This window comes from Mustela nivalis, assembly GCF_964662115.1.
Source record: "Mustela nivalis genome assembly, chromosome: 16".
Taxonomy (NCBI): domain Eukaryota; kingdom Metazoa; phylum Chordata; class Mammalia; order Carnivora; family Mustelidae; genus Mustela; species Mustela nivalis.
The window spans coordinates 41,723,502-41,747,465 of NC_139035.1; the positions used below are offsets into that span (position 1 = coordinate 41,723,502).

Consider the following 23,964-nt stretch of genomic DNA (forward strand, 5'->3'; position numbering starts at 1 on the left):
TACACCCCACAAACCCTCAAGAGGACAATAGAGAGAGAGAGAGAGAAAGTGTGTGTGTGTGTGTGTGTGTGTGTGTGTGTGTGTGCGTGTGTGTGTGCGTGTGTGTGTGTGTGTGTGTCTGGTTATTGGAACTTTAAGATTTGGAGATCCGTTATTTGGGTTTGGACTGGTCTCATGTCAGGAAGGGAAGGAGGGGGATCTCTCATCAGAAGGAGCTCTAAGAGCAAGAGATCTGAGCTCTCTTTTTATTAGCTGTGTGATCACGGACCTATAGGTAACCTCTCTGGGCTGAACTTGACCTGCAAAATGGAAACCTCCAGAATTGCAAGAGCACCTGAAGCAGCCTGCAGCATCTTGCTGAGGCCTGGCAACTGCAGACACAGGGTACATGGAAGTGCCGGCTGCCCTCAGCCCCAGCTAACACCCTCTGAGGTCCGAGAGGCAGCAGGTGTCTACCCGCCATCTCCTGGACCCAGCCCTTGTTTCGGTTGTTGTGGTGGACAGGCAAGTGAGTAGAGGGGAAGGGGGGGGGGTGCAGAGTGTCCCCTGGGATCCAAGCTTTTTGCTCCCACAACTAGCCTGCCTCTGTGTTCTGTCAGACCTAGCCCAGCAATCCTTCTTCCTAGCAGGGACGCCCCCTCCTTCACCCCAAGGATGATGAAACTGCTATGCTCCCTGCTGTGGGACAAAACACCAAGACAGAGAAAACTGCCAGTGACCCAGACCCAAAGAGGCTCTTCCACAGTGTCAAGGGGTGCCAGAACCTATAAATCAATCAAATCAGGAAGATGCTTTTGATATACCTGATGGAGGGCACAGGGGCGCAGTTAGGTCAGGAGAGCAGCCTGCAGCTGGAGTGGGGGGTGAGATGGGTCACTGGGCACACTGGTGTGGTGGCTGCTCCCCAAACGGTCATTCACTTCTCTGCCTGCTCAGAGATGGCTGCCTTCCTGGGCTTGTGACTGCTGTGAGGAGCTGGCCCCAAGCCCACAGTGAGGAAGAGTCATGGAATGAGTATTCCCTGAACATGCCTAATATAGCCATCCCAGGGCCCCATGCTCCACTCTGCCCCGTCACCCCTGAAAGCAGCTCCGGCTAATGATTCCAGGCAGCAGCAATGGTCAGGAGCAGACCCTGGTGAAGGCCTAGTTTCCTTGGCCTGGTCAACCCAGTCAGTGGGGAGCCCTCGACCCACGCTTGAGTCTTTCCCTCGCCCTGGACTTTCCGCAGATATGAACCTGTTATATGGTCAACCTGGGCTGGCATGTCAGGACCCTGAGCCTCTAGAGTCCTCCATGGGGCCTAGGGTGAGCATCAGGACCCCTCAGGACAGTACAGGGGGCAGGGGCACGGTCATTCACAACTAAAGGCTTGTATATATTATCAAAATCTTATGGAAAAACAGATACACGGCTATTTATACAACAGCAGGTGGGTGTGAGGGAAATGTCTGCTTTGGCATCAAACCTTCAGGACCAGCTGCTGTCTGTCCCTCTCTTCCCAGCTGGAGCCCACTTCCCACCAGGCCAGCTGCCCCTGCCGTGTCCTCTGATCAGCCCAGGAGGGGTCTGAGGGTATCCTCGGCCCCTCCTCCTTCTTCCCTTGGGCTCTTGTGCCCTTCTCAATCTTCTGCCATTGTCCCACACAGAGGGCCATGGGCCCAGCAGCTTTGCCCCAAGGGCTCCTCAGAGGCCTGAATCCTGGCCCTGGAGGGCAGTGGACTGGGCTGGTTATGTGGTCCTGGTGGGACATCTTTCCTGGACCACAGGCCTTTCGTAACTTGCCAGCTACTTGAGCCCTAGCCATGCCATCTTCTCGGTGACACGCTAAAAGGACTCTTCTTGTCCAGCAACCTCAGATCCAGGTATAAAAGAAATTCTTGGAGAGCCTCAGAGACGACAAAAGGAAAGTGAGAAGAGAGAAGGCATCCTTCCTGGAGTGTGGCCAGGCCTCATGCTCTCCCATGGCAGAGTAGGGACATCCACAGCAGGGCAGCCGGGGGTGGGGTGTGGGGCGGGGTCTGTGCGGCCCTGGGAGGCGAGGCCGGGGCAGTCTTGGCATCGGCAGACAGTGCCCCCTGGCAGTCTGGTCCTACTGAAGCAGTTTGGGCACCTCCACCTGTAAGGGCAAAGCAGAGACCGTTTAGAGAAAGGAGCTCAGCAGAGGAGCCTCTAGAATTCATCTGGCCTCCCTTCCTTCTGGCAACCAGAGCCCCCCTACAGGTGTCTGTAGAATGAGTAAGTGAGCATTTTCCCGTCTGTAAAAACTGGATGTCATCCAGTGACCACTAGCATCACAGCTGAGGTGGTCCTTTCTGTCTTGGTGCCTAGCCCCCGATGATGCTGTGGGGCTAGGGTTCGCTGCCGCCATCCCGTCAGATCAGCACATGACCATGGCCTTTGTCGCCTGAGGTGCAGGGAGGTGAAACCTGGAGGAGCAGGGGGGTCTCTAGGGATGGCTCATGTGTCTGTGGAACTGATTAGTCACAGGGGAGACCCTCCTGAGGGCTGAATCTCCCAAAGACCTTTGGGATACACTGATCACTAGGACTTGGCTGGTCCTGAGAGGGAGTTCGTAAAAGGGAGATCATTTTTGTTTTGCGAAGGAAGGAGAGAAGACTTAATGCAGGACCCGAGGCGGAACTACTAGGTAGAGACTGTTTCTCCATTTCTGGGAGACCCTGGTTAAGCTGCAGGGTAGCTTGGAGGCACAGAGTGAGAGGCTAAAGGAAGCTCCTTACAGGAAGGAGAGAGCCCCCCTCTAAGGGAGACACCATGGCCTGTCCAGAGGCAGGGGGATGGCTGTGATGGCCAGACGTGCCACACAGGCACAGCAGCCCGACAGCCTGCTCTGTCCCGGTTCCCCCGGCAGGCTCACCCTCCCCTCCAGCCCTTCAGGCCCAGGCCTGCGACTACTTACCTTCTTGAGCTGCTTGAGGTTGCTGGAGCGAATGGCGGCCAGTAGCTGGTCGCGGGAGTTCTTCTCCTGGACAGGCAGGACTTTGTCTCCCATCTTCCTCTGGGTGGCTGGGGACAATGAGTTCTTCAGGTTCTCCATGATAAGGGGCGGGGCCAAGGGAGGCGGTGGCGGCGGCGGAGCAGCTGGGGCGCCCCCTTTCTTGGGCGAGTTCTTGGGCGAGGCCTTTGGAGATGGCTGGGGGGAGGGTTTGGGGGAGCCCTTGGCCAGGGCCCCGAACTTGGGCACCTCCAGTAGATCCTTCCTCTCGCCGCTGGCCTCCTGTGCCTGCCGCTGCTCCTGGAGCCGCTTTTGCCGCTGTTTGTCCATGTTGCGGCTGAGCAGGTTGGTGACCGTCATCCGGGGCCCGGCCAGCTCGAAATGGTAGCCCAGCTTGAGCAGCGTGGTGTTCTCCTTGAGCAGCTTGGCGATCTCCATCTCGGTCTTGCCGCCGCAGATGTGCCGCTGGTTGTGGAAGCGGAGTTCCGTCAGCGTGTTGTTCTGGAGGAGGGCCCGGAAGATGGCCAGGATGCCTTTGCCCGTGATGTGGTTAGAGTCCAGGTTCAGGCTGGTGATAGTCTTGTTGGCCTTGAGCATGATGGCGATGGCAAAGGCCACGTGGTCGTCCGCGCGTGTGTTGGCCAGGGCAAACACCTTGACCACCGTGTTGAACTCCAGAGCCTCGGTGAACCGGACCAAGATCTCATTTGTGATACAGTCTGAGTTGTTGACGTTCACCTCGGTCATCTCTGGGTCATTGTTCTTCACCCTCTCCAGGGGCTCATCAAATATGCTGGGGGCCGCCTCCTCCTCTGCCTTGGCGGGCCCTTCGGAGGAGGGCTTGGGGAGGCAAACCGGGGCTGGTTTCTCCCGCGCTTGGGTCTTGTTCTCTTCTTTGGGTTCCTTGTCACTGACGGACTCCTCTCTTTTCACCTTCTCATCCTCCTCCCTTTTTGTGTCTACGCTCCCGCTTCCTCTCTTCACCCGCTCGTCTTCCTTCTTGCCATCTGCGTTCCCGCTCTCCCCTCTTGCGTGCCCACCGTCCTCTCTCTTGCGTATGTCCTTCCCCTCTCTCTTCTTGTCCTTGTCTCTGCTCGACCCTGCGCTCCTGTCACTGCCTTTCTTCTCGTCCTCCTCCCTCGGGGCCGCTGCCTTCTCCTCTCCTTTCGCATCCTTCCCTGCCTCCTTCTTGTCCACAGCAGCCCTGACCCGGCCCTTGTCAATGCCCCTGATGAGCTTCTCCTCCTTGGGCTTCTCTCCGCCTTTCCCATCAGCTTCCTCTTTGTCTCTTGAGAAGCTTTTCTTTAAACCACCCTTCTTTGGCTCCTTCCCCAGCTCTGAGTCCCGTCTGGGGCCCAGGGTTCTTTTGCTGGCGTCTCTGCCCCTTTCCTCTCCGTTCTTGGCATCTGTCTTGGTCTCCACTTGCTTGCTTTCCTAAGAATTCAGAAAAGAGAAAGAAACATGAAGATCTGGCTGCACGGGGAGGGGAGAGAGTATGGGGACAAGTGCGGGGAGCATTTATATAACTGCCCTGGAGTGTCCAAAGGGCAAAGTCCATTGAGAACACCCTGAGAGGGTCTGGGATTCAAGCTGCAGAGAACAGGCTGATGTCAGACTCAAGCAAACCTCAGGGTCGCCAGGGGCCTAGGGGAAGACCTGGGAGGTTGCGGCAGGTCCTTTCCCGAGGGGTGTTCTCAGACCCAGAGCTGCCCTTTCCTGTCATGGGTGATTTAGCAGGAATCTTTCCGAGTGGTACTTTGCTGAGCCATGTTGGAACTGGAGGCAAGAGGAAAAATCACTTATGCTGCTCCTGCCTTTATTTAAAATTTTGAATTTTTGGTTGTCATGGATTTTTTTTCTTGGCATTAAATTCAGTTTTTAAAAATATCAGCTCACTGCGCTTTTGGGTGCCCCCTTGCATTCTTTGGGCTCAGCTAGTGCCTCGTGTGCCTCACCCCAGCTCTGACCCTGCTTCCAAAGGGGAGGTGGGTCGGTGGTCCTCAGGTGCTGGAATTTCACAGCTAATGCCTTTTCAAAGGAATAAAAAAGTTGGAGGGACCAACATAAGGTTGCTAACATTTAATCTTACCAATTAAAGATATTTATAAATTTGATCTCCCATCATTCTCTCACTGAAATAAAAAGGAGCCTACGATAAAGAAGGTAGATATTAACAGAATAAAGCCCATATGTTTACATCAGGTATGTGTAGCTTTTCCAAGAGCCCACGGTATCGTCCTTATTTTTTTTAGAAAAAACTTTGCTAAGGACCAGCAGCTCTCTATAAGGGGTCCTGGAGTCCACTCAGTGAGCTGACCTCAAGAGGACTCTGCCAGATTCCGGATCTAGGATTCCTTGACTCTGCGTGGACCACATAGACAAGGAGAAATTGTTCAGGGATTCTGGAAGGGAGTCAGCTGAGATATATGAAAGGCTTAAGTTGTCCACACAGCATGAGCCACCCTGTACTTCCATGGGGCCGTGTGTTTACTTCCGTGAGGTTGCAGAAAGTCTGAGCCTTATTTTGAGAGTACTTGCTTCCTACCCCCTTCAGGAGGGCTAAAGAAGCATCAAGATTGCCTACAATTAGATATTAAACTGTTTGACTATGATGGATACCCTGGAGCAACTGGGACCTCAAGGAATATCCTTCCTAAAGGTTTTGTTTTGTTTTTGTTTTTTGTTTTTTGTTTTTTTAGATTTTATTTATTTATTTGACAGACAGAGATCACAAGTAGGCAGAGAGACAGGCAGAGAGAGAGAGAGGGAAGCAGGCTCCCTGCCGAGCAAAGAGCCTGATATGGGGTTCGATCCCAGAACTCTGGGATCATGACCTGAGCCAAAGGCAGAGGCTTCAACCCACTGAGCCACCCAGGTGCCCCTTGTTTTGTTTTTAAGAGGAAGAGACTACAGCCTGATTATTAGAAAGGTCTTCTTTCTTTCAGGAGTGCACCCCCACCCTGCCCGGACGGAATGGGGAGCTGGTTGGTCCTATGGAAACAGTTTGTACCTGCGCCACAAACACATGCCACTGGGGACCAGCCCCAGGGTTTATTTAGCAGCAAAAGTCCTTGGCTTCTCTGCTAGAATCACAACACGCAGCCAAGGGGCACAGGGCCTGGTGAGGCAGGGCTGAGGAATGTGCCCCTTCTCTCCTCCTGCCCTGTGGGGGCAGTTGTGCGGGGGGAGCTCCTGGGGCTTCAGTGGTGGGGCAAGGGCCAGAGGATGCCCTCTCACACCTTCTCTGGATGTGACCCTTGGTCTCACCCTGTCCCTGATGGTGACTTTATTGTACCTTGATTTGAAAGGAAGAGGGAGCTTGGAGTAGGCAAACAGAAGGTAAACGGGGAGATCCAATGGGTCAGCCCCTTTAGGACACTCCTAACATCTGTCCACAGCTCAGCCAGGAAATTCCAGCCCACCCCAGCTCACAGTGGTTTCATCTCAAATTCCAGCCGCTTCGGGAGCATGGAAGTGAGAGCTGGGTGCTGTGGCCTCTCCAGGAGTCCAGCCCAATCTTCAGAGGTCAGGCCCCCAAGCCAGGGACTCCTGCCCTCCCCTTCCAAATGCACGCGCCCTTGGGGATTTCTCAGTGCCCACCGTGCAGCGCCCAGCTGCCCTCTGCACAGATCCCATGCCTTCCACAGGCCTCACTTACAGGGAAACTGTAGAGACACTAACCAGAGAGACACTAACCAGAGAGACACTAACCAGCAAGTTCAGGAAAAACTGGGTTTCAGGTCTGACCATCTCGCCAGCAGCAGCCAAGTCAATGCAACCTTCTCCAACCTTGCCCATTAGGGGCAAGGCCCTTCTCTCCCCCAGCCCAGCAGCCCTCCAGGTGTGCCTGGGCAGCCCTGCTGCCCCCACCCTCGCTCAGCAGCTCCCTCCTCCTAATCAAACCCATCCAGCTTTCTGACCAGGGCTCGCATTCAGAGCCTTCCTCTGCTCTCCCATCAGGACTCCTTTTCCAGCATTTTAACCCTCTCTCTGCCCTGATACTCTAGATTCTGACCTACACCCTTGGTCTTCATCCAGGACTACTCCCCACTCCCTGTTAGGGTACTCCCCCTACTCTGGGGTCCTAGTTGGCTTGGATCTGTCATATGTCTGCTCTTAAGGAGGTGTTCCAGCCCTTTAAAAAGAACCTAATGAAAAACAGGCTGGGCGGGGGAGGGGGAGAGCTGATTAATCATGGGTTTCCTCCAAATAGCCAGGAATGAGTGGGGCTGGGGCTTGTTGCCGCTTGTGCAGCCCCGAGAGCTCAGACGTTGCCTTAAAAGGAGAAGGAGCCCAGCGTCCTCCCAGGGCTGAGATTTCTGGTGAGCGAGCTCCTCAGCACATAGCAGAGCTGCCTCCTTCTTGCTTATCTGAAAGGGAGTCCAAGCCAACTTCTTTTGCTTCTAGAACTGGTGGTGCCTCCTGGCGATCTCCTGAGGTTATCTTTCCTTGTCTTTCTGTCTCTGCGCCTCTGTTCATCCCTTATAGCGGGAGGGGTTTAGGTTAGATATAACAAAGAACTTCCATAGAGCAAAAGTCCACAGGTGAGAGATCTAAGCAGCAATAATTGTTTTCCCCAGGGTGCCCAGTTGGCTCAGTGGGTTAAAGCCTCTGCCTTCGGCTCAGGTCATGATCTCAGTGTCCTGGGATCGAGCCCTGCATCGGGCTCTCTGCTTGGCAGGGAGCCTCTTTCCTCCTCTCTCTCTGCCTGCCTCTCTGCCTACTTGTGATCTCTGTCTGTCAAATAAATAAAATCTTAAAAAAAAAAATTGTTTTCCTCTTTGGGAAAAGCTTTAGGGTTAGGGGGTGATTTCGTAATCCTTCACTGAGGCAGGGGAGTGGGGAGGATGACGTCTGTAAACCTCTAACAACCTGTGAGACTTTGCAGGGACCTAGCAATCAGACTCAGCGGTGAGAAGCATCTCTCTCCCTGCATCCGCTCCAGACCTATGGCCTCATGGTGTTGCTCTGTCGGCCACTTGGGTTGGGATCCCAGTTAAATGCCTTTGACCGGTTCAACATGGCGTCATTTCCCTTACCTTGGGCCTTCAGGTACAACCTCCCCTAGAAGTCTCGTCGATTGACCAGAGAAGAGAACATTTTACCACCTTCATTGCCAAAGTGGGAGAGGAAAAGATTTGTCTATTGGGGAGTCCCTAGAAAATGAGAACTTGCCGAGGGAAGGCCAAACCCCCAGTGTGTGCTGTCCTGAGCCCTCGGCCCACTGGTGCCTATTAGCTCATTAGACCACCACTGAGGCCCTGTCTTTCCTTCCTCTGACGCATCGCCTGCAGGGTGACCCTGCCTGAGGCCAATGCAAGGCAGGGAGTCTGCAGGCCTCCCTGGGGTCCAGCACCAAGACCAGATGAACCTGGGGGAGAACTTCTCAAACAGGACACGGAAAGGTCTGGGTCTGTCGAGTTCGCTCCAGCCCCTGGCCCAGGCTGGGGCAGAGCCAAGGAGGGCAGGGGTGACTGGCAGTGGCTGCGCCCCTCACATTGGACCCCACTGCCATGGATCCAGCATATTTGCTCCACCCCCAAAGCAAGTCCGAGGTGATGTCAATTCAGATGAGACAGACAGCCTCAGACCTTCCGTCTGGAAGCATCGACAGTGCTGCGGCTCAGGCTCTGGGCTCAGGGCAGGGACTCTGGGGTCTGTAGCTCTGCTTTCAGTAGACTCTCTTCCAGGCCTGAGCTGAAGTCCTGAGGACGCAGAGGCCTCAGGGTCTGAGTTCATGAGAACCGGCATTTTTCACTTGGCTCTGATCTGCAGCCTGCCTCTTGTCTCCTGTGGATCAGCTTATATTTTGTAGGAGAGCATGGGGGAAATCTGCGGTGCTTCCTAGTCCCCCCAGTGCTCCAACTTCCCACCGTGTCTCCCTCCTGGTCCTGCACCAGTGCTCCCCACCAACCCTCAGCCTGCCTCCGAGCCCAAGATCGTGTTCCCCTGCTTCTCCCACGAAGCTGGCCCCTCAGGGCTCTGGGGCCCCTGTCCCACTCACTCCAGCCATCTGGAGACCTGGTATCAGGCACTACAGCTTCCAGGGTCATCGGTCTGCAAGGGGAGGGTGCAGAGGGGCTGGCCGCAGGCCGGAGAGTGAGCCAGAGGTCCCCTGGGAGAACAGCCCCTGATGTGGCTGGGGTCAAGGGCAGGGCAGGTAGCGGGGGCCTAGGGCTTGTAGGGACCAAGAAGCTTCCCTCCCTGTAGCCTCCTGCTTCATTCCACACGAGTTACAACTCTTTTGTAACTCTCCCCCAAGAAGAAAGATTCTAGATTGTCCTGACAAGAAGTTTCAGGAAAGGCAGCTGCCATTTGGGGGGAAGTATCATTCCTGGAGGGGGCAGTCCTGGGGAGGGACAGCAAGGCCCATTTCCCTTGGTGGTCTGCGGGCCAGGAGTCGTCCCCTGGGGGCTTAAGCCAGCTCCTGAAACAGAGCTTCGGGGTTTTATTTGTTGTCCTTTTGTTGTTTTGTTTTGTTTTGTTTGAGTAGGTTCTATGCCCAATGTGGGGCTTGAACTCATGACCCCAAGGTCAAGAGTCACATGCTCTGCCGACTGAGCCAACCAGCCTCCCCTGATCTTCCTTCCTTCTTTTTTTTAATGGAAGCCTAGTGGACACACGATGTTACAGCAGCTCCCGATGCACACACGGCGGTTTGATAATTCTGTACATTACGCAGTAGGGCTCCAGATTCTGAAACCACTGATACTGCCCCTAGAAAGCTGTAGGTTCCCTCCGGAGCTGTCCAGAAAGCTGGGATTCCTCCTAACACATCCTCCCTATGGTGGTCGGGGAATTGATGGGCTCTGAAGGCAGCTGGCCTGTGTGCACATCCCAACCGTGCCCTCGGCTAGCTGCATGGTCTTGGACGGTTACAGACCTCCTGCGAACCTGTCGTCTCATATGCTGCATGAAACTGACCCATCTGGAGCTCGTCATTAGCTTGCGAGTGGTTGCAAGGAGACTTCCACAAGGTGCCTGCCTGGTCCCAAAAAGGGCTTGAAGTGGAGATCAGCTGCAGGGAAGCCCAGCTCTCACTATGAGAAGTGCTTAAGCCCCACAGCAGGCAGGAGGGTTCATCCTGCCCCCGGCCTCCTTCCTTAGTATCTTTGTGTTATTTAGAAGGGCGAGATGAAGCACTCACCCAGTGGTCAGTGGCACTGCATTTCGTACTTCTCCGTTGGAAGTGAAATGACCGTGTCTCAAACCCTAGAGATCTAGAAGCTGGGAAGGCACCAGGTCGCTTGGGGAGTTCTCCCCCACGCCTCCCCCCAATCCCGTGGTGACAGAGGCAGGGGTGGAGTGGCCTGGGGACAGGTGTCACCAACCCCACAGGGGACCACACCAGCACCAGGGTCCTACAAACACTGGGGGCCTGTGTGGGCCTGGGGGTTCTCGAGAGCCAGCCCCTCCAAACTCCTCCTGCGACCCCACTCATTCACCTGTCCTGACTTCACCCATCAGGAGGTATAGGTCACCGCCATCTTGGGGACAGATGCTACAGAAGCCAGTCCCACCCACACAGCTTAGAAGGATAGCAGGCAGGGTGACGATCTGATGTCAACATGCCTGGGGCAGATGGTGCTGAGGCAGGGGACCCTGATGGCAGAGAGTTACTGCTTCAACCGACACCATCCCTTCAGGCTGGCCCGAGGCTGCAGCCTCCCTAAAAAGGCCTGGCAGCCCCTTTCTCAACCATTCCCAGACAGAAGTTCCCTGGCTCCTGTTCTGGCCATGGCTCAGGGACAAGGTCTTGGCCTCTCCCAGAAACCCCCTTTTTTGGTTACCCCAGCCCTGGCCCTTTTCAGATCATTCCAGGTCTGCTTCCCCTATTTCAAAGCCCCCAGTGTAGGGAAACATTGTCTCCACGGGCCCTTGCCGAATGCGCTCCGAGGAATCCCCTTCTATTCATCCTTTGTAGCTGTTCAGGGGTCTGTGGGGAGACTGGGACCCCAGAGGATGAGCTCAAGAAGGAGGAAGACAATGGGGAATGGGGCAGAGAAGGGCTTTAACCTCACCCCCTTGGGTTCACACCTCTGGGAACATAATTTTGGGGTGTTCAAGGCTTTATACACAAAGACCCATGGGTACACTCAGTTCCTGCCCATAACTGGAGTATAGTTAATCCGCTAAGGGGACATCTGGGTGGTTCAGTCAGGGTCTGCCTTCGGCTCAGGTCATGATCCCAGGGTCCTAGGATCAGCACCACATCGGGCTCCTTGCTCAGCAGGGAGCCTGCCTCTCCCTCTGCCTGTGCTCTCTTCTCTCTCTCTCTTTCTCTCTAATAAATAAATAAATAAATAAATAAATAAAATATTTAAAACAAAACTGCTCCCCAAATGAAATTCCTAATTTTGGGGTGAGGGTTAGACCATCTAATATGAGGGCTGCAGCACCTTCTTCTCACCAGACCATCTGGGACTCTGGTGACTGCATGTCTGGAGGCCTCAGTCCCTGAGCAGGGCCAGAGGGAGGGTGACAATGCCCGGCATGGGGGCCTGCCCATCCCAGGCGCCTCTGTAAGTGCCTGTTGAGGTGAGGACTGAGTAGACCAGCCCCCAATAAACTGCCAGGAGGGCAGCAGAAACAGGCAGGTGTGAGGCTTGGAGAGAACCCCTCCAGGTGACCTCGGTCGGACCCCTCAATGCCAGGGACCAACAGATGGCTCAGCTCTCTTCTGTTCCCAGCCTGTGGCTTGACAGTGTGAGAGCTAATCCACACCTAATCGACCTGGCAAGCAATGTTGGAGGCTTGGGCCCCTTGGTCCCCCAAAAGAATGTGGGCCAAAAAGAGCCTCCATCCTGACCAGGGCTCCAGAAGGGTCATCTAGGGCACCTCCCTAGGGGAACGTGTGCACCTGGCTAGCTCTGAGCTGAGAAGCCCAGGCTCATGCAGTCACAGAGCTAAGAAAAGCTGTTCCCTGCAGGCATCCCAGATGCCCCTTGCTTCCCTGTCCCCACCCTGCTTGGTCTCTCTCTCTGGCTTGCCCAGCCCTCCAGGACCAGGCTGCTGGGGGCATGTGAATCAACTCTCAGAGTAGTAGGCAGACTCCAGACCCCTTGGTGGGGTGCTCACAGCTGGTTACACCAAGGGTGTGGGAATGGCAGCAAGCTTGCTGGGGAAGGGCAAGGCAAACTCGGGCTGTCCCTTTACCCAGCGAAGAAACTATACCCCCAACACCGAAGGAGCTCGCTTCATGGTTTTGAGCTCTCGGTTGCTAAAGGGCATGTTCCCCACCCCTGGCGGCCAGTCCGCTGGAGAAGTCAAGTTCAATCCTAGTCAAGTTCAGTCCTCTTCCCCGAATTCTTAGCCCACAACAGCTTTCCTCTCCAGCAAAGCCATCACTGTAGTAATGTGGGCTCATCAACGTGCTATTGGCCGTGCACCCCGTGGAGTTCAGAACTCCTGCAGTCCTGTGCCGCTCTGCATGTGAGCTGCTGCCAGATCCCTGGTTCGCAGGAGAAGAAACACAAGCCCAAGATCACATGGCTATTACGCAAGGAAGCCAGGACTCAGGTTCTAGAGTCTGAACTTCTTACGTGTGAGAGCGGGCTGCACGCCAAGCCATTCTTTCAGCCAGATGCCTTGTGCAGAGATAGCCCAGCACCGAAATAACATAAATAACAATAACCGTGGCCACCATTTATTTAGCGTTTACAAGGTGGGAGACGCTGTGCTAAGTGCTTGACCTAAGTCACCCATAGAATTCACTCCTCTGCGCTGCCACCAGCTGCCACTCCTCTCCTCTGCACGGCTTGGAGAGGTCCCCGCTTCCTGGGGAGGAAGCGTGGGGGGAGCCCTGCAGGGGTGGAGACTCTCATCGGGCTGGCGGGTGGGAGCCAGAGCTCTCATAGTCAGAAAGGTCTTCCTTTCCCACTGCTCTCGAAGACTTTTGCTCACAGTCTTCGTGACCATCACATTATGTTAACGTCCTAGAAAGACACCACAGAAAATTCACCTACTTTTGGACGGTGTTGCTCAGGAGCAGTTAAGGCTTCTGGGGGTCAGTGGTAACATTTTCTCCATTTTGCAGATGGTGTCATTCTTAAACAAGTTACTGGAGTTCAAGCTTAGATCTCCTGGGTTCTAAAGAGATCATGCTCTTAACTCCCATGTTACACTCCCCACAGTCAGACACTAAAGAATGAATGAATGCCAGGCTCCTGCCAGGTGCCCCTGGAAAAGCATCTGACACAGACCTGGAATTTGCCCCCTGGCCATCTGATCATTGGGTCCTACGCATGCTCGAGGAGTGACAACTCTGCCAGGTGCTGGGCTCAGCTCTGGGGACGCAGAGATGGCTGGGCAGGCATCTCCCAGAGCTGGGAGAGGCACCTGGCATTCTTGGATTTCATGTCCAGGCTAGAAGGAGGAACCAGTGGGCAAGAAGGGCCCATGGCTCTCGCTAAGGCAGAGTTAAGGGGAAGACAGCTTCGTGAGAACAACAATCAAGGTGCCGAGATGGGGAAACCATCAGTCAGGATTGGAAGAAGAAACCCAAAGGGTATGAGGAAGGTGGCGACAACTAGAAGCCTGGGAGGAGGGCTGCGGAGGAGGGCCGGCTGCATGGGAGAAGGAGCCACCCAGCTTTGCCAACAGAGGCGAGCACGAGGTCTGAGCAAGTCCTCACGGCGAGAATGCATGTGGACTGCAGAGCCAGGCCGTCGCACTAAGGAAGCTTCCCTATGCCAGGAGACAGACACCTGAGCTGCTCCTGAAGGAGGAGGAGTTTGCGAAGCAGGGAAGGAGACTTGCAGCCCAAGGAAGAGGCTCCGCTCCCTTCTGCAACCTCTGCCCTGCTTCTGCCCTGCCTCCCAAGACCCCACCCTCCAGCTCGGAACCTTCACCGAGGTTCCACACCCCATTCTCAGCTGGTTCACCTCTGAAACAATGAAGCACGCCACACGCTCTGCTCTTGGAAGTCACCCCGGGTGTCCCAGCCCCAGCCCCAACTCCCGGTCTTGGCTACTATCACTCTGTCCCTTTGTCCGTCTCTCCTACAGGACCGCGGCCAGGAAGTGGGCCTTCTGAGCCACTGGGTCCCCCACAGATAGCATGGAGCATGGAGCCCAGTAGATGTTTGGGACAGAGCTGTGGAATGAACGAGTGGATGAGTAAATGAGGCCACCAAAGGGAGCCAAATGTTAGTTTTGGAAGGATGAAGATCTAGAACGCTCCAACCCTGTATCCCAGTACCGGGGTGTGGGGGAGGACGGCCTCCTTGAGCAGAGGACCTGTTCCGAGGACCAGAGCAGGCTGAGTCAGGGGTCCGACAAGGGGCTGGGGTACTGGGACAGTGAATGCATGTGAATCCCCCCAACTTCTGGAAAGACAACCCAGGGCCCTGCCACTCAGCAGGGATAGCCGTAGAGCATTTCAAGACTACTCATATCATATCCTAGGAGGCCAGGCCTGAGACAGGTTCTCGGTCAGGCCCCAGGGCTGCATGGCCCTCTGTTCAGTCTGTGTCCTCTGCTTGTGCCTCTTCCAGCTCCCTGTCCCTTCCCTCCCAGCATTGGGTCTGGATCAGGCTGACCCAAAGCCAGGTTTGACCATAGGGCGCACCCCTGTGTATGTTACACTTCCTGGAGTCCACACCCGGAAGGCCTCTTGGATCTGCAGCTGCCTTGGCCTGCAGCCTTGAGGATGTCCAGAGCTGGAGGGGAAGGAGGTAGGAGCCGAGAGGCAGCTGGGCCAGCCAGGCTAGCACCCAGGGCCTGCCCGCCAGTGACATTCCTTAAAGGAATGCAGTAAACAAGCAGAAGCCTAGCCCCCGCGGGGCCAGAGGTGGGAGGCTAGGGGTGGGAGTGGAGAGCGGTGACAGCCATTTTCTTCTTCATCTTCACCACTTTATCCCAAAGGACGGGGCAGCTGGGGAGAGGTCAAGTTTGTTTTACCAAACCGGAGATGTTCTCACTTTAGGCTAAGGAGCTGCCCTCAGAACTGTCATCCATTAGCTAGTTTCTTTAGTGACCTCTCTGGGCCACTACTGGAAACCTGATTTTTCAGGACAAGGCTGGAGTCCCCTTAATAACTCAGTTCTCATCCAGACCCACCGCGGAGCCTCTTGCTGCTGAGCAAGAGTGAGACTTCACAGCTGCTAAATGTTACCTACTAAGGTGGGGGGGGGGGACACCAAAAAAAATTTAAATTCAGAATTTTCTTCCTTTTCAAGGCCGAATAATACTCCACTGTAGCTATATACCACATTTGGTTTATTTATTCAGCCACGGAGAAACCCTGGATGTATTCCCACCTTTTTTGCTATTCTGCACAACACTGCTATGAGCATGTGTGTGCAAATATCTGTTCAAATCCGGGCTTTCAGTTCTCTTGGGTCTCTAACTGAAAGTGGCATTGTTGGAATGTGACCCGAATTCTGACTTCTCTGCACCACCCACCTTGGCTGCTTCACCTCCAGTCCTATCCGGCGTGTTAACCACATTCTTGCAAATCCTTCACCGGGGTCACGCTCACTGGCCAAAGCCCCAACGTTGAACTTGACCGACTCCATGCCCGTGCCACACCACCTCACAGACTGCTGGGTCATGCATGGCAATCAGCCCACCACCCCCTCCCCTAGAGCAGGACCACTGCCCTCCACTCCCGCAGCCTTGCCTCCTGGGTGACATCAATGCCTAGCCCTCACTCTAGAGTTAGAAGGCCAAGGTTCTAGTCTTTGCTCTTATGCAACGTGGGAATGATAACCCTTCTCAAGGTTCTGAACCTCTAGTGAAGTGCTATGTGGGAAGTATTTGCAGCAGTGCCGAATGTGCTGGAAGTTTGCAGAAAAAGTTAGCTGTCATGGTCTAGTTTCCCCGAGTTACAGCTCTGTCTTGGTTCTTCCACAGCATCCATTTGAAGCTCTCAGTTCTCACCCCACTCCACCCCACTCTCAGCAGACCATCTTCCTTACTTTCTTCCCTGGAACCAACAGAAACCAACCGTGGGAATTCAACTTCCCACCATCCCTCCTACCATCTCTCCACCATGTTTGCCTCCTCCTCTCTCCCCCCTCTCCCTCACCCTAGTCCCAGGAAGGATGAAGCACCTCTCTTTCTGTCCCAGGCTCACCCTGATATGGGTTCTGGCTCCCGCACTCTCTTCCATGGCCTTCACATGCCCACATCTCTCCCAGATCAATCAAATCTGTGCCTCGACCCCACAGTGCCTCTGGGTGCTACTGCTATTGATGGCCTTTTTTTTTTTTTTTTAAAAGATTTTATTTATTTAAGAGAGATAGGGAAAGCATGAGAGAGAGAGAGAGAGAGAGAGACCGAGCACATGAGTGGGATGGGGAGGGGGACAGAGCGAGAAGGAGAAGCAAACTCCCCCATGAGCAGGGAGCCCAATACAGGACTCAATCCCAGGACGCTGAGATACTGACTTGAGCCAAAGGCAGATACTTAACCAGCTGAGCCACCAGGCGCCCGATAGCCTTTTATACCCAAACTTCCCCCAAAGAGTTCTTGTAAAATCCCTACTCATTCCCGGATCCAATACAATCTCACCTCAGCCACAACATTCCATGGAAATTAGTTTCATCCAGCTCATTACTGACCCCTGATTGCTAAATCAGATTTGTATCTTGTGTTCTTCATCCTGCCTAATTGCTTGGGAATGCTTGGGAATCGCATGCCTCATAAATGTGGGTGCTTTCACGGTCTTTGAAGCCTCCTTTGCTTTCATTTTTAGACCTACTCTTGGGGTGACCTGATCTACTCCGAGGGCATGAGTTGTGTTCTGTGTTATGCTATCATTGGAAGCTGTTTTCCTGGGCTGGACACCACTGTGGACGCCCAGACCCTTGTATCCAACTGTCCTCAAACATCCTGGTGTGTGTGTGTCCCCACGAGTCTCAAAAACTGAGCTCCCCCCGACCCCTTCTTCCCACCGCCACGCCCATTCCTGCTCCATTCCCTGTCTTGGTGGTGGCTCAGATCAGAAATCCTGCTGGGAAGAGGATAGAAGGAGCATGCAGGGAGAGGCGATGTGGACCCCTCTATACTCATGCATCCCTTCTCCTCCAACCCAAGGGCTTGCGGTGGGATGGGGAGGCTGCGCAATCCATCTAACTGATAAAAGACGGTTTTATCCCCTTACCTCCTACACACAGATGACGCTACTCCTTACCACCACTCTGACCAGTCCCTCCTCTGACCTCACCGATGCGTCCCCGCAGCTGTCACCTCTCTCTGGGCTTACTGCAGCCCCTTTCATGCTGGCTTTGCTGCTTTCCTCCAAGACAATCCCCACACCACAGCGACTCTGCTGAAGCACAGATCTGGCATTTCACTTCCTTGCCCAAACCTTCCAGTGGTTCTCCAGTGCTATTCTGACCCACCAGCCCATCCTCACTTGGCTGCTGACTGCCCTGTCTCACCCTTCCTGCCGGCTCAGTCCTGCTCTGTGCTCTTGGTTCTGCCACCCAGCCAGTTCCTCCGCGTTTGCAGTGATGTTCTCTGCTTGGAAAGCTTGTCCTCCTTCATTTCTCCTGGTAAATCCTTACCCCAATTCTTAACCTGGAGACTCTTTAGCTTAGATCTTTAATTCATCTGGGTTTTATTTCGGAGGGGGATGTGAGATAGTAATCTGTTCTTGAAACAGATATCGAATGTCTGAATTATATTTATGATGAAAAAAAATCCCAAAAGTTGTTTTATTAAAAAAAAGAAAATTTTCTTTAAATAATTCAATTTCATAGCAAGAATAAGAAGGAGGAGGGGGAGGGGGGAGGGGGGGAAGGAAGGAAGGAAAGAAAGAAAGGAGGGGAGAAAGGGAGGGAGGGAGGGAGACCAAGACCCCGTAGGCTAGTGGCAGGAGGAAGGCGTGGAAGGGATGGAAGGTGACAGAGAGATGGGTGGTGACTCCCCCCATGCAGCCCAGCTGGGCTGTTCCAAGATCTGCCATGGAGCCTGACCTCACCCGGGTCAGTTCCAGCGATTTCGAAGTTAGCCTGATGATAAATATTATGCCGAGCAGAAGGGCCAGAAGAGTCTCAGGCACTGCCTCCCACTCCAGTGTAAACATAAACACAGTTCATTTTTACCTCCCAGGACGCGCTCTGGCGGAGTGGATTGGTGGCTAAGAAAAGGATAGTGTGTTTGGGAACCTGGGCAATAACATTTTCTGATGCAGTCCAGCTCAGAACCGGGCTTCACGTGGGGGAGCAAATGCCATCCATTGTAGTTTCTGCATTGCCCTTATAAGTGAATGGGAGGGACGGAATATGCTGGAAAAGAGAGGGATGTGCAAACCTGGGTGTTTGGGCTTTTGCACTGAATGTTCCACGAGACTCTGCCAGAGGGTATGGTGCTGCTTCACGGCTCTGTCTTTAAGGGTGAGGATGTCTTGTGAAAGGGACAGTAAATAGGAGAAGCAGTTGGGACAGTGACGAGTGGCTCTTTGATTCTTAACCCCCTCCAAGGAGCCCAAGGAGCCCAGTGCCAAAAGGCACTGGCAAGCAAGGGAGGGCGAGAATGTCTACTTTCCACCAAGACCCTTACTCCTCCCACCGAGGGTGTCTGCATTTTATGGTCAGTGGGGAGAGGTGGGAGGGTGGGGTGGGGGCCAGGGTTCAAGGTGAAGGGGTTGCTTTATGGCTTGTGCTGGCCAGACCTTCACAGGAAGCACTGTTTGTGTTTCTTTCTGGAACCCTATTGTAGAGCTTCTCTGTGATGAAGGACCAGCTCCAGTGCTCCCTCAGACCTATGTGTTTTGCTAACTGGTCTGGTGACTCATACTGGGAGGCTTGTAGCAAACCCCATTTTTGGAGAAACCGGGAAATCTCTCTGTAGAAACAAACACGGCCCTTTAGCACTCCACTCTCTGAAATGCCTACTTTCTGCTTCGTTACTTCATCTCAGCACAGACAGAAACCCCAGCGAGTTTGGAAAACATTGTAAAGAGCTACTTAAATGTGAGCTATTTGTCCCAGAGTACTGGGTCCCACCGAGGTCCCAGGGGGGAGCAAGAGGAACATGCTGTCCTCTTGGCTCCTGGGGCCAAGAGCTGCAGCCCTGGCTCGCGCACAGCCACCCTCTGGCCTGCTCTAAACATAAAAGGCTACAGTGGCTTCATGAGCCTGGTCTGTTGAAGGCTCTGCTGTCACCATCTTGAAAGTTTTAGTAATTATCGAACAAGGAGCCCTATGTTTCAATTTTACAGCGGGTCTTGAAAATCCTGTAGCCAGTCCTGGGCCTAATAGAAACACAGGAGCAGAGGATGTCAGGGATAGAGTGGATCCCTGCCTTCCTGCCTTCAACCGTGTGCAGGAATGGCACCTCCATTTCCACAGACCACCCCCCGCCCCGGGACATCGGGCTAGACTCTCCCTGCTCCCGCACCACATTTCCTTCATCCCACCTTCCTAATAAATCTCTGATGAGCCCCTCCCCATCCGCCTGCCCCTGCGGTGCTGGGGCCACCACCATCTCCGTGCCTCGCAACTGGCTTCCTTGCCTCCCGTTTTACTACTCCTCTCTTCAAGACATCTGCACACTGTAACCAGAGAGATCTTTCCGACATGGAAATCTGATCGGTGGCTCCCAGGCTTTCGGGAGGAAGTCCAGACTTCTTAACCTGGCACACCAGGCCCTTCAGGATCTGGCCTGTGTCTGCCTCTGCGCCCTGGGTGCCCTGTGCCCACACCGGGGTCATGGGGAAGAGCGAGTGTGCCTCCCTCGACTTGCTGCCCGTGAATGCAGTTCCTGCCACTCAGAACCCCCGCTCGTCTTCTCTGCCTGGCTAACCCTCCCTGTTCCTCTTCTCTTCCTCCTCCCTTCCTCTTCCTCCTCTTCCATTACGGGAAACTTCAATCGTACACAGAGCGAGGGAGAACAGCATAAGGGGTCTCAAGGTGCCCATCGTCAGGCTTCCGCAGTTACCGACATCGGGCCAGTCTCGCTTCATCGATATGGCCACCCGCATTTCTCCCATCCTCAGGTGACCTGGAGGCAAATCCCGGGTATGTCATTTCACTCATAAATATTTCAGTGCATATCCTCAAAAGACAGAAAATGTTTTTAAAAGCTAGAATACCATTCTGTTACCAAAAAATGAAGACGGGTAATTCACCGACATGGCCCGCCAACACTCAGCACAAGGGGCCTCTCAATGGCCCTTGTCCAGGCCCTGGGTTAGGACACGCCCTCCCCCCTTGCAGGCAGAATTGCCCGCTATCCCTGCACTTTTCACGGCTTCCTCGACGGTCCCTGGACTACACGGTGAGTAACTTGAGGGCCAGGACCAGACCTTTATTTCTGTCTTCCAGAACCTGGCCTGGCAGAACGCTTTGCACTTAATAAAGATTTGCTGGAATGAAAAGAAAATATGTCCGTCCTCCCTCCAGTGTCCCTACCAAATAGGTTGTACTTGCATATTTCCCATACCAGGGAGCTCAGTTCTTCCTGAAGAAGCCAAGCCTCCTTCTTTTAAAAAGCTGATGCGGAAAGCCCTTCTGGTTCCAGTTATATCCCTGGGGTCCTATGGAACAACACTACCCTCTTCTCCTTTGTACAGGTGCTGGATATGTATGTGAGTTTCTGGCATCTTCTCCAGAAGATGGAGAGATCTGCATCTCTCTCCTCGAGAGGCTGCCCTTCTCCAGGCTAAATGAGTTCATTTGTTAGACTGAGCCCACAGCATTCTGATCTGACTAGAACTTTCTGGGCGATCTTGGTTCTGCTGCTTACAGCTCAGTCCCTCTGAGGTTCAAATAATTTACAAACATGGTAGGTGTGCCTTCTAGATCTTTATGCCCACTGGAACAGGGCATCGCGGAGGACAGAGCTCTCTAGCACCCTGCCAGAAACCTGTAGGGAACCACCACTCACATCCCACCTTGCAGTCCACATCTGTGCATCTTGGCCCTAAGCTATTAGGAGAGGTATTTTCTAGAGTCTTCTGAAGTCTCCGGAGGGGACAGGACTGCAGAAAGGAGAGGGAACCGTTGGTTTTAACACTACCTCCGCTCACTGCTGACTTTTCTGGGGGATTTTTACCCTAGTAAAATGACTCACCTTGAGCCACCATTTTCCAGGTTTCAGACACTTGCTCGTTGTTCTGAAAACTTCCTCCTTTTGTGCTACAGGGTCACTGCAACCCCCAAATGCATCTCCCTTCCAGCAGCTGAGGCCTGAGGACGCCCAGGTTCTCTGTGTGCCAAGGCCACAGAGAGGGGGATCCCCCTTACTGGCTGAGAGAAAAAGCACACTGGGGAGTCTGTCGGAGTTAGGGAATAGCCTGAGCGTTAAGCTGAATCTTGAAGCTCCAGGAGAACTGGGAGATGAGGCTGGTCATTCCACTGGGGGGAAAGAAAGGGAAGTCAAGATGTAGGGGGAAAAAGAGGCAGCAAATAAGGGTGCCAGTGCATTAAATCAGGGCTGTCACGTGGCCGCTGCACAGTCCAGGACCCAGTGAATATGCAAGGGGAGGGGAGAGGCGGGAGGAGACGGGAGTAAAGTTTCAGAGGAGACATTTGGGCACAGGAGACAAGGGAAGCCTTTCTTAGCAGAAGGAATAAGACAGGAAAACGTGTGATTCCTGGAGCACCACACCTCCAGGAATGGTTGGGAAGTTCTTTGTAACTGGAGGGGGTGCTGAGGAAGTGGGAGCGAGAGAGGAGACCAGAACTGGACCCTGAGCCAGATCATGACAGATTTCGTACATCGCGCTACAGGATGTGGGTTTCACCCAGTGGGCGATGGAGAAACATTCAGATCTTTCACCAGAGACATGACCATCAGATTTCTGGCAGGGGTTTGGAGAATGGAGCTGAGGCTGGGAGGACCTGGAGGGAAAGAGACCAGGTAGGAAGCGAACACAAAAGTGCAGGCACGAAGTGGTGAGATCCTGGGTCGAGGCTGAGCAGTGAGCACCAGGGAGAGGAGATGAATTCTCTAGACACTTCTGAGCATGATTCAGTGATGCGAGGAATGGCAGGAAGAGTGGAAGATGGTTGTCGAGACTCCCAGTTTGGTCAACCTGATGGACAGTGATGCTTAATAAGGAGCATGGAAGGTGAGGATGGGAATTGAGACGATGAATTGTTTTGGCCATGACAGAACTTAAATGGCTAACCAGTTGGCCTGAATAAGCATCTTTGGCTCAGGAAAGAGATCTGGGTTTGAGCTGTGTGGATTGGGGAGTCACAGGTGTGTAAGTAATAACAAAAACCATCAAGAAGAGGAAAGGGATTTAAAAAATAAGTGCAGGGGAGACGGCCACATTATTTAATAAAATAAATATCTTATCCTTTGAGGTTAGCAAAACCATAATGAGATACACTTCACACCAACTAGGCTGGCGACTATAAAAGGAAAGATAATAATACATGTTAGAGGGCTGTCTGGGTGGCTCAGTGGGTTAAGCTTCTCCCTTCGGCTCAGGTCATGATCTCAGGGTCCTGGGATCCAGCCCCTCATCGGGCTCTCTGCTCAGCGGGGAGCCTGCTTTTCCCTCTCTCTCTGCCTACTTGTGATTTCTGTCAAATAAATAAATAAAATCTTTTTAAAAAATACATGTTAGAGAGGATATGGAGAAAATGGAACTCTCATACATTCCTGGTGGGAATGCAAAATGGTGTAGCAACATTGAAAAACATTGTGGCAGTTCCTCAAAAAGTTAAACATAGAGTTTTCATACAAGCCAGGAAATTCACACCTATGTCTATACCCAAAAGAACTATACACATAGGTCTACACAAAACTTACACATGAGTGTTCACAGCAACATTATTCACAATAGCCAAATGTGGAAAAAACTCACAATCCATCAACTGCTGAGTGGGTCACCAAAATGTGATCTCTACAAAGGAATGTTATTCAGGCATAAGAAAGAATGCATAGATAGCATACGAAAGAAGACAGACCCCAAAGACCACATATTGTGTGACTCCATTTGTGAAATGTCCAGAATAAGAAAACCATAGAGACAGAAAGTAGATTTGAGGTTGCAGGGCCTAGGGAAGGGGGAGAGGAACTGGAAGTAATTGCTAACCTGTATGGGATTTCCTTTTTGGGGTGATGAAAACATTTTGGAATTAAGTGGTGGTGTTAATTGCACGATTTAGTGAATGCACTAAAAAACTACTGAATTGCACACCTCATTGTTATTATTTTTTAAGGTTTTATTTGAGTATTTTAAAAAGATTTATTTATTTATTTTTGAAAGGGTGAGTGCAGGGGGGAGGGGCAGAGGGGGAGGGAGAGAGAGAGAATCTCAAGCCGACTTCCTGCTGATGCAGGCCTGATATGGGGCTCAATCTCCGGATTCATGAGATCATGCCTTGAGCCGGAACCAAGAGTCGGACGCTCAACTGACTGAGTCACGCAGGCGCCCCTAAGATTTTATTTTTAAGTAATCTCTACACCCAATGTGGGACTCAAACTTACAACCCTGAGATCAAGAGTCACGTGCTCCACTGACTGAAGCAGCCAGGAGCCCCTGAACTGCACACTTTAAAAGGGTGAATCTGGGGCACCTGGGCGGCTTAGTCATTGGGCCTCTGCCTTCACTCAACTCATGGTCCCGGGGTCCTGAGATGGAGCCCTGCATCAGGCGTTTTGCTCAGTGGGAAGCCTGCTCCTCCCTCTCCACTCCTCCTGCTTGTGTTCCCTCTCTCGCTGTCTCCCTGTCAAATAAATAAATAAAATCTTTTAAAAATAAATAAATAAATAAATATTAAAAAAATAAAAGGGTCAATTTTGTGGCATGTGAATTATATCTTAATATAAACAACTTAAAGATAACGAAGGGAGATTTTGGTCTCAATTGTACAATGAATGATAGAAGAGTTATATTAAACAAAACCTTATTTTACATATTATGCTTATCTTCTCTTGCTTTACTTTCTAAAGGATAACGATTAAATAAAGAATTGAAAGTACAAAAAGAAAAACAGAAAAATCCCCCAAAACCAATGCGCCAGAGACACTACATTGCAGACCATCACTATCCAGTGGAAATATAACGTGAGCTGTATACACAATTTTAAACAATCTAAAG

The 23,964-nt window shown here is 52.8% G+C and overlaps 1 protein-coding gene across 1 annotated transcript in view; it reads right to left on the reverse strand.

Moving 5' to 3' along the window:
• Positions 1-231: 231 nt before the first annotated feature.
• Positions 232-23,964, reverse strand: part of LMOD1 (leiomodin 1) — a 42,145-nt gene continuing 18,412 nt past the window's right edge. Inside the window, exons 2-3 of the mRNA XM_082702016.1 lie at positions 2,920-4,389; positions 232-2,118 (exon numbers count right to left, since the gene is read on the reverse strand). Of these exons, the coding sequence (XP_082558142.1) occupies positions 2,092-2,118; positions 2,920-4,389 (1,497 nt within the window). The 3' untranslated portion in view covers positions 232-2,091. The remainder of the gene's footprint in view (positions 2,119-2,919; positions 4,390-23,964) is intronic.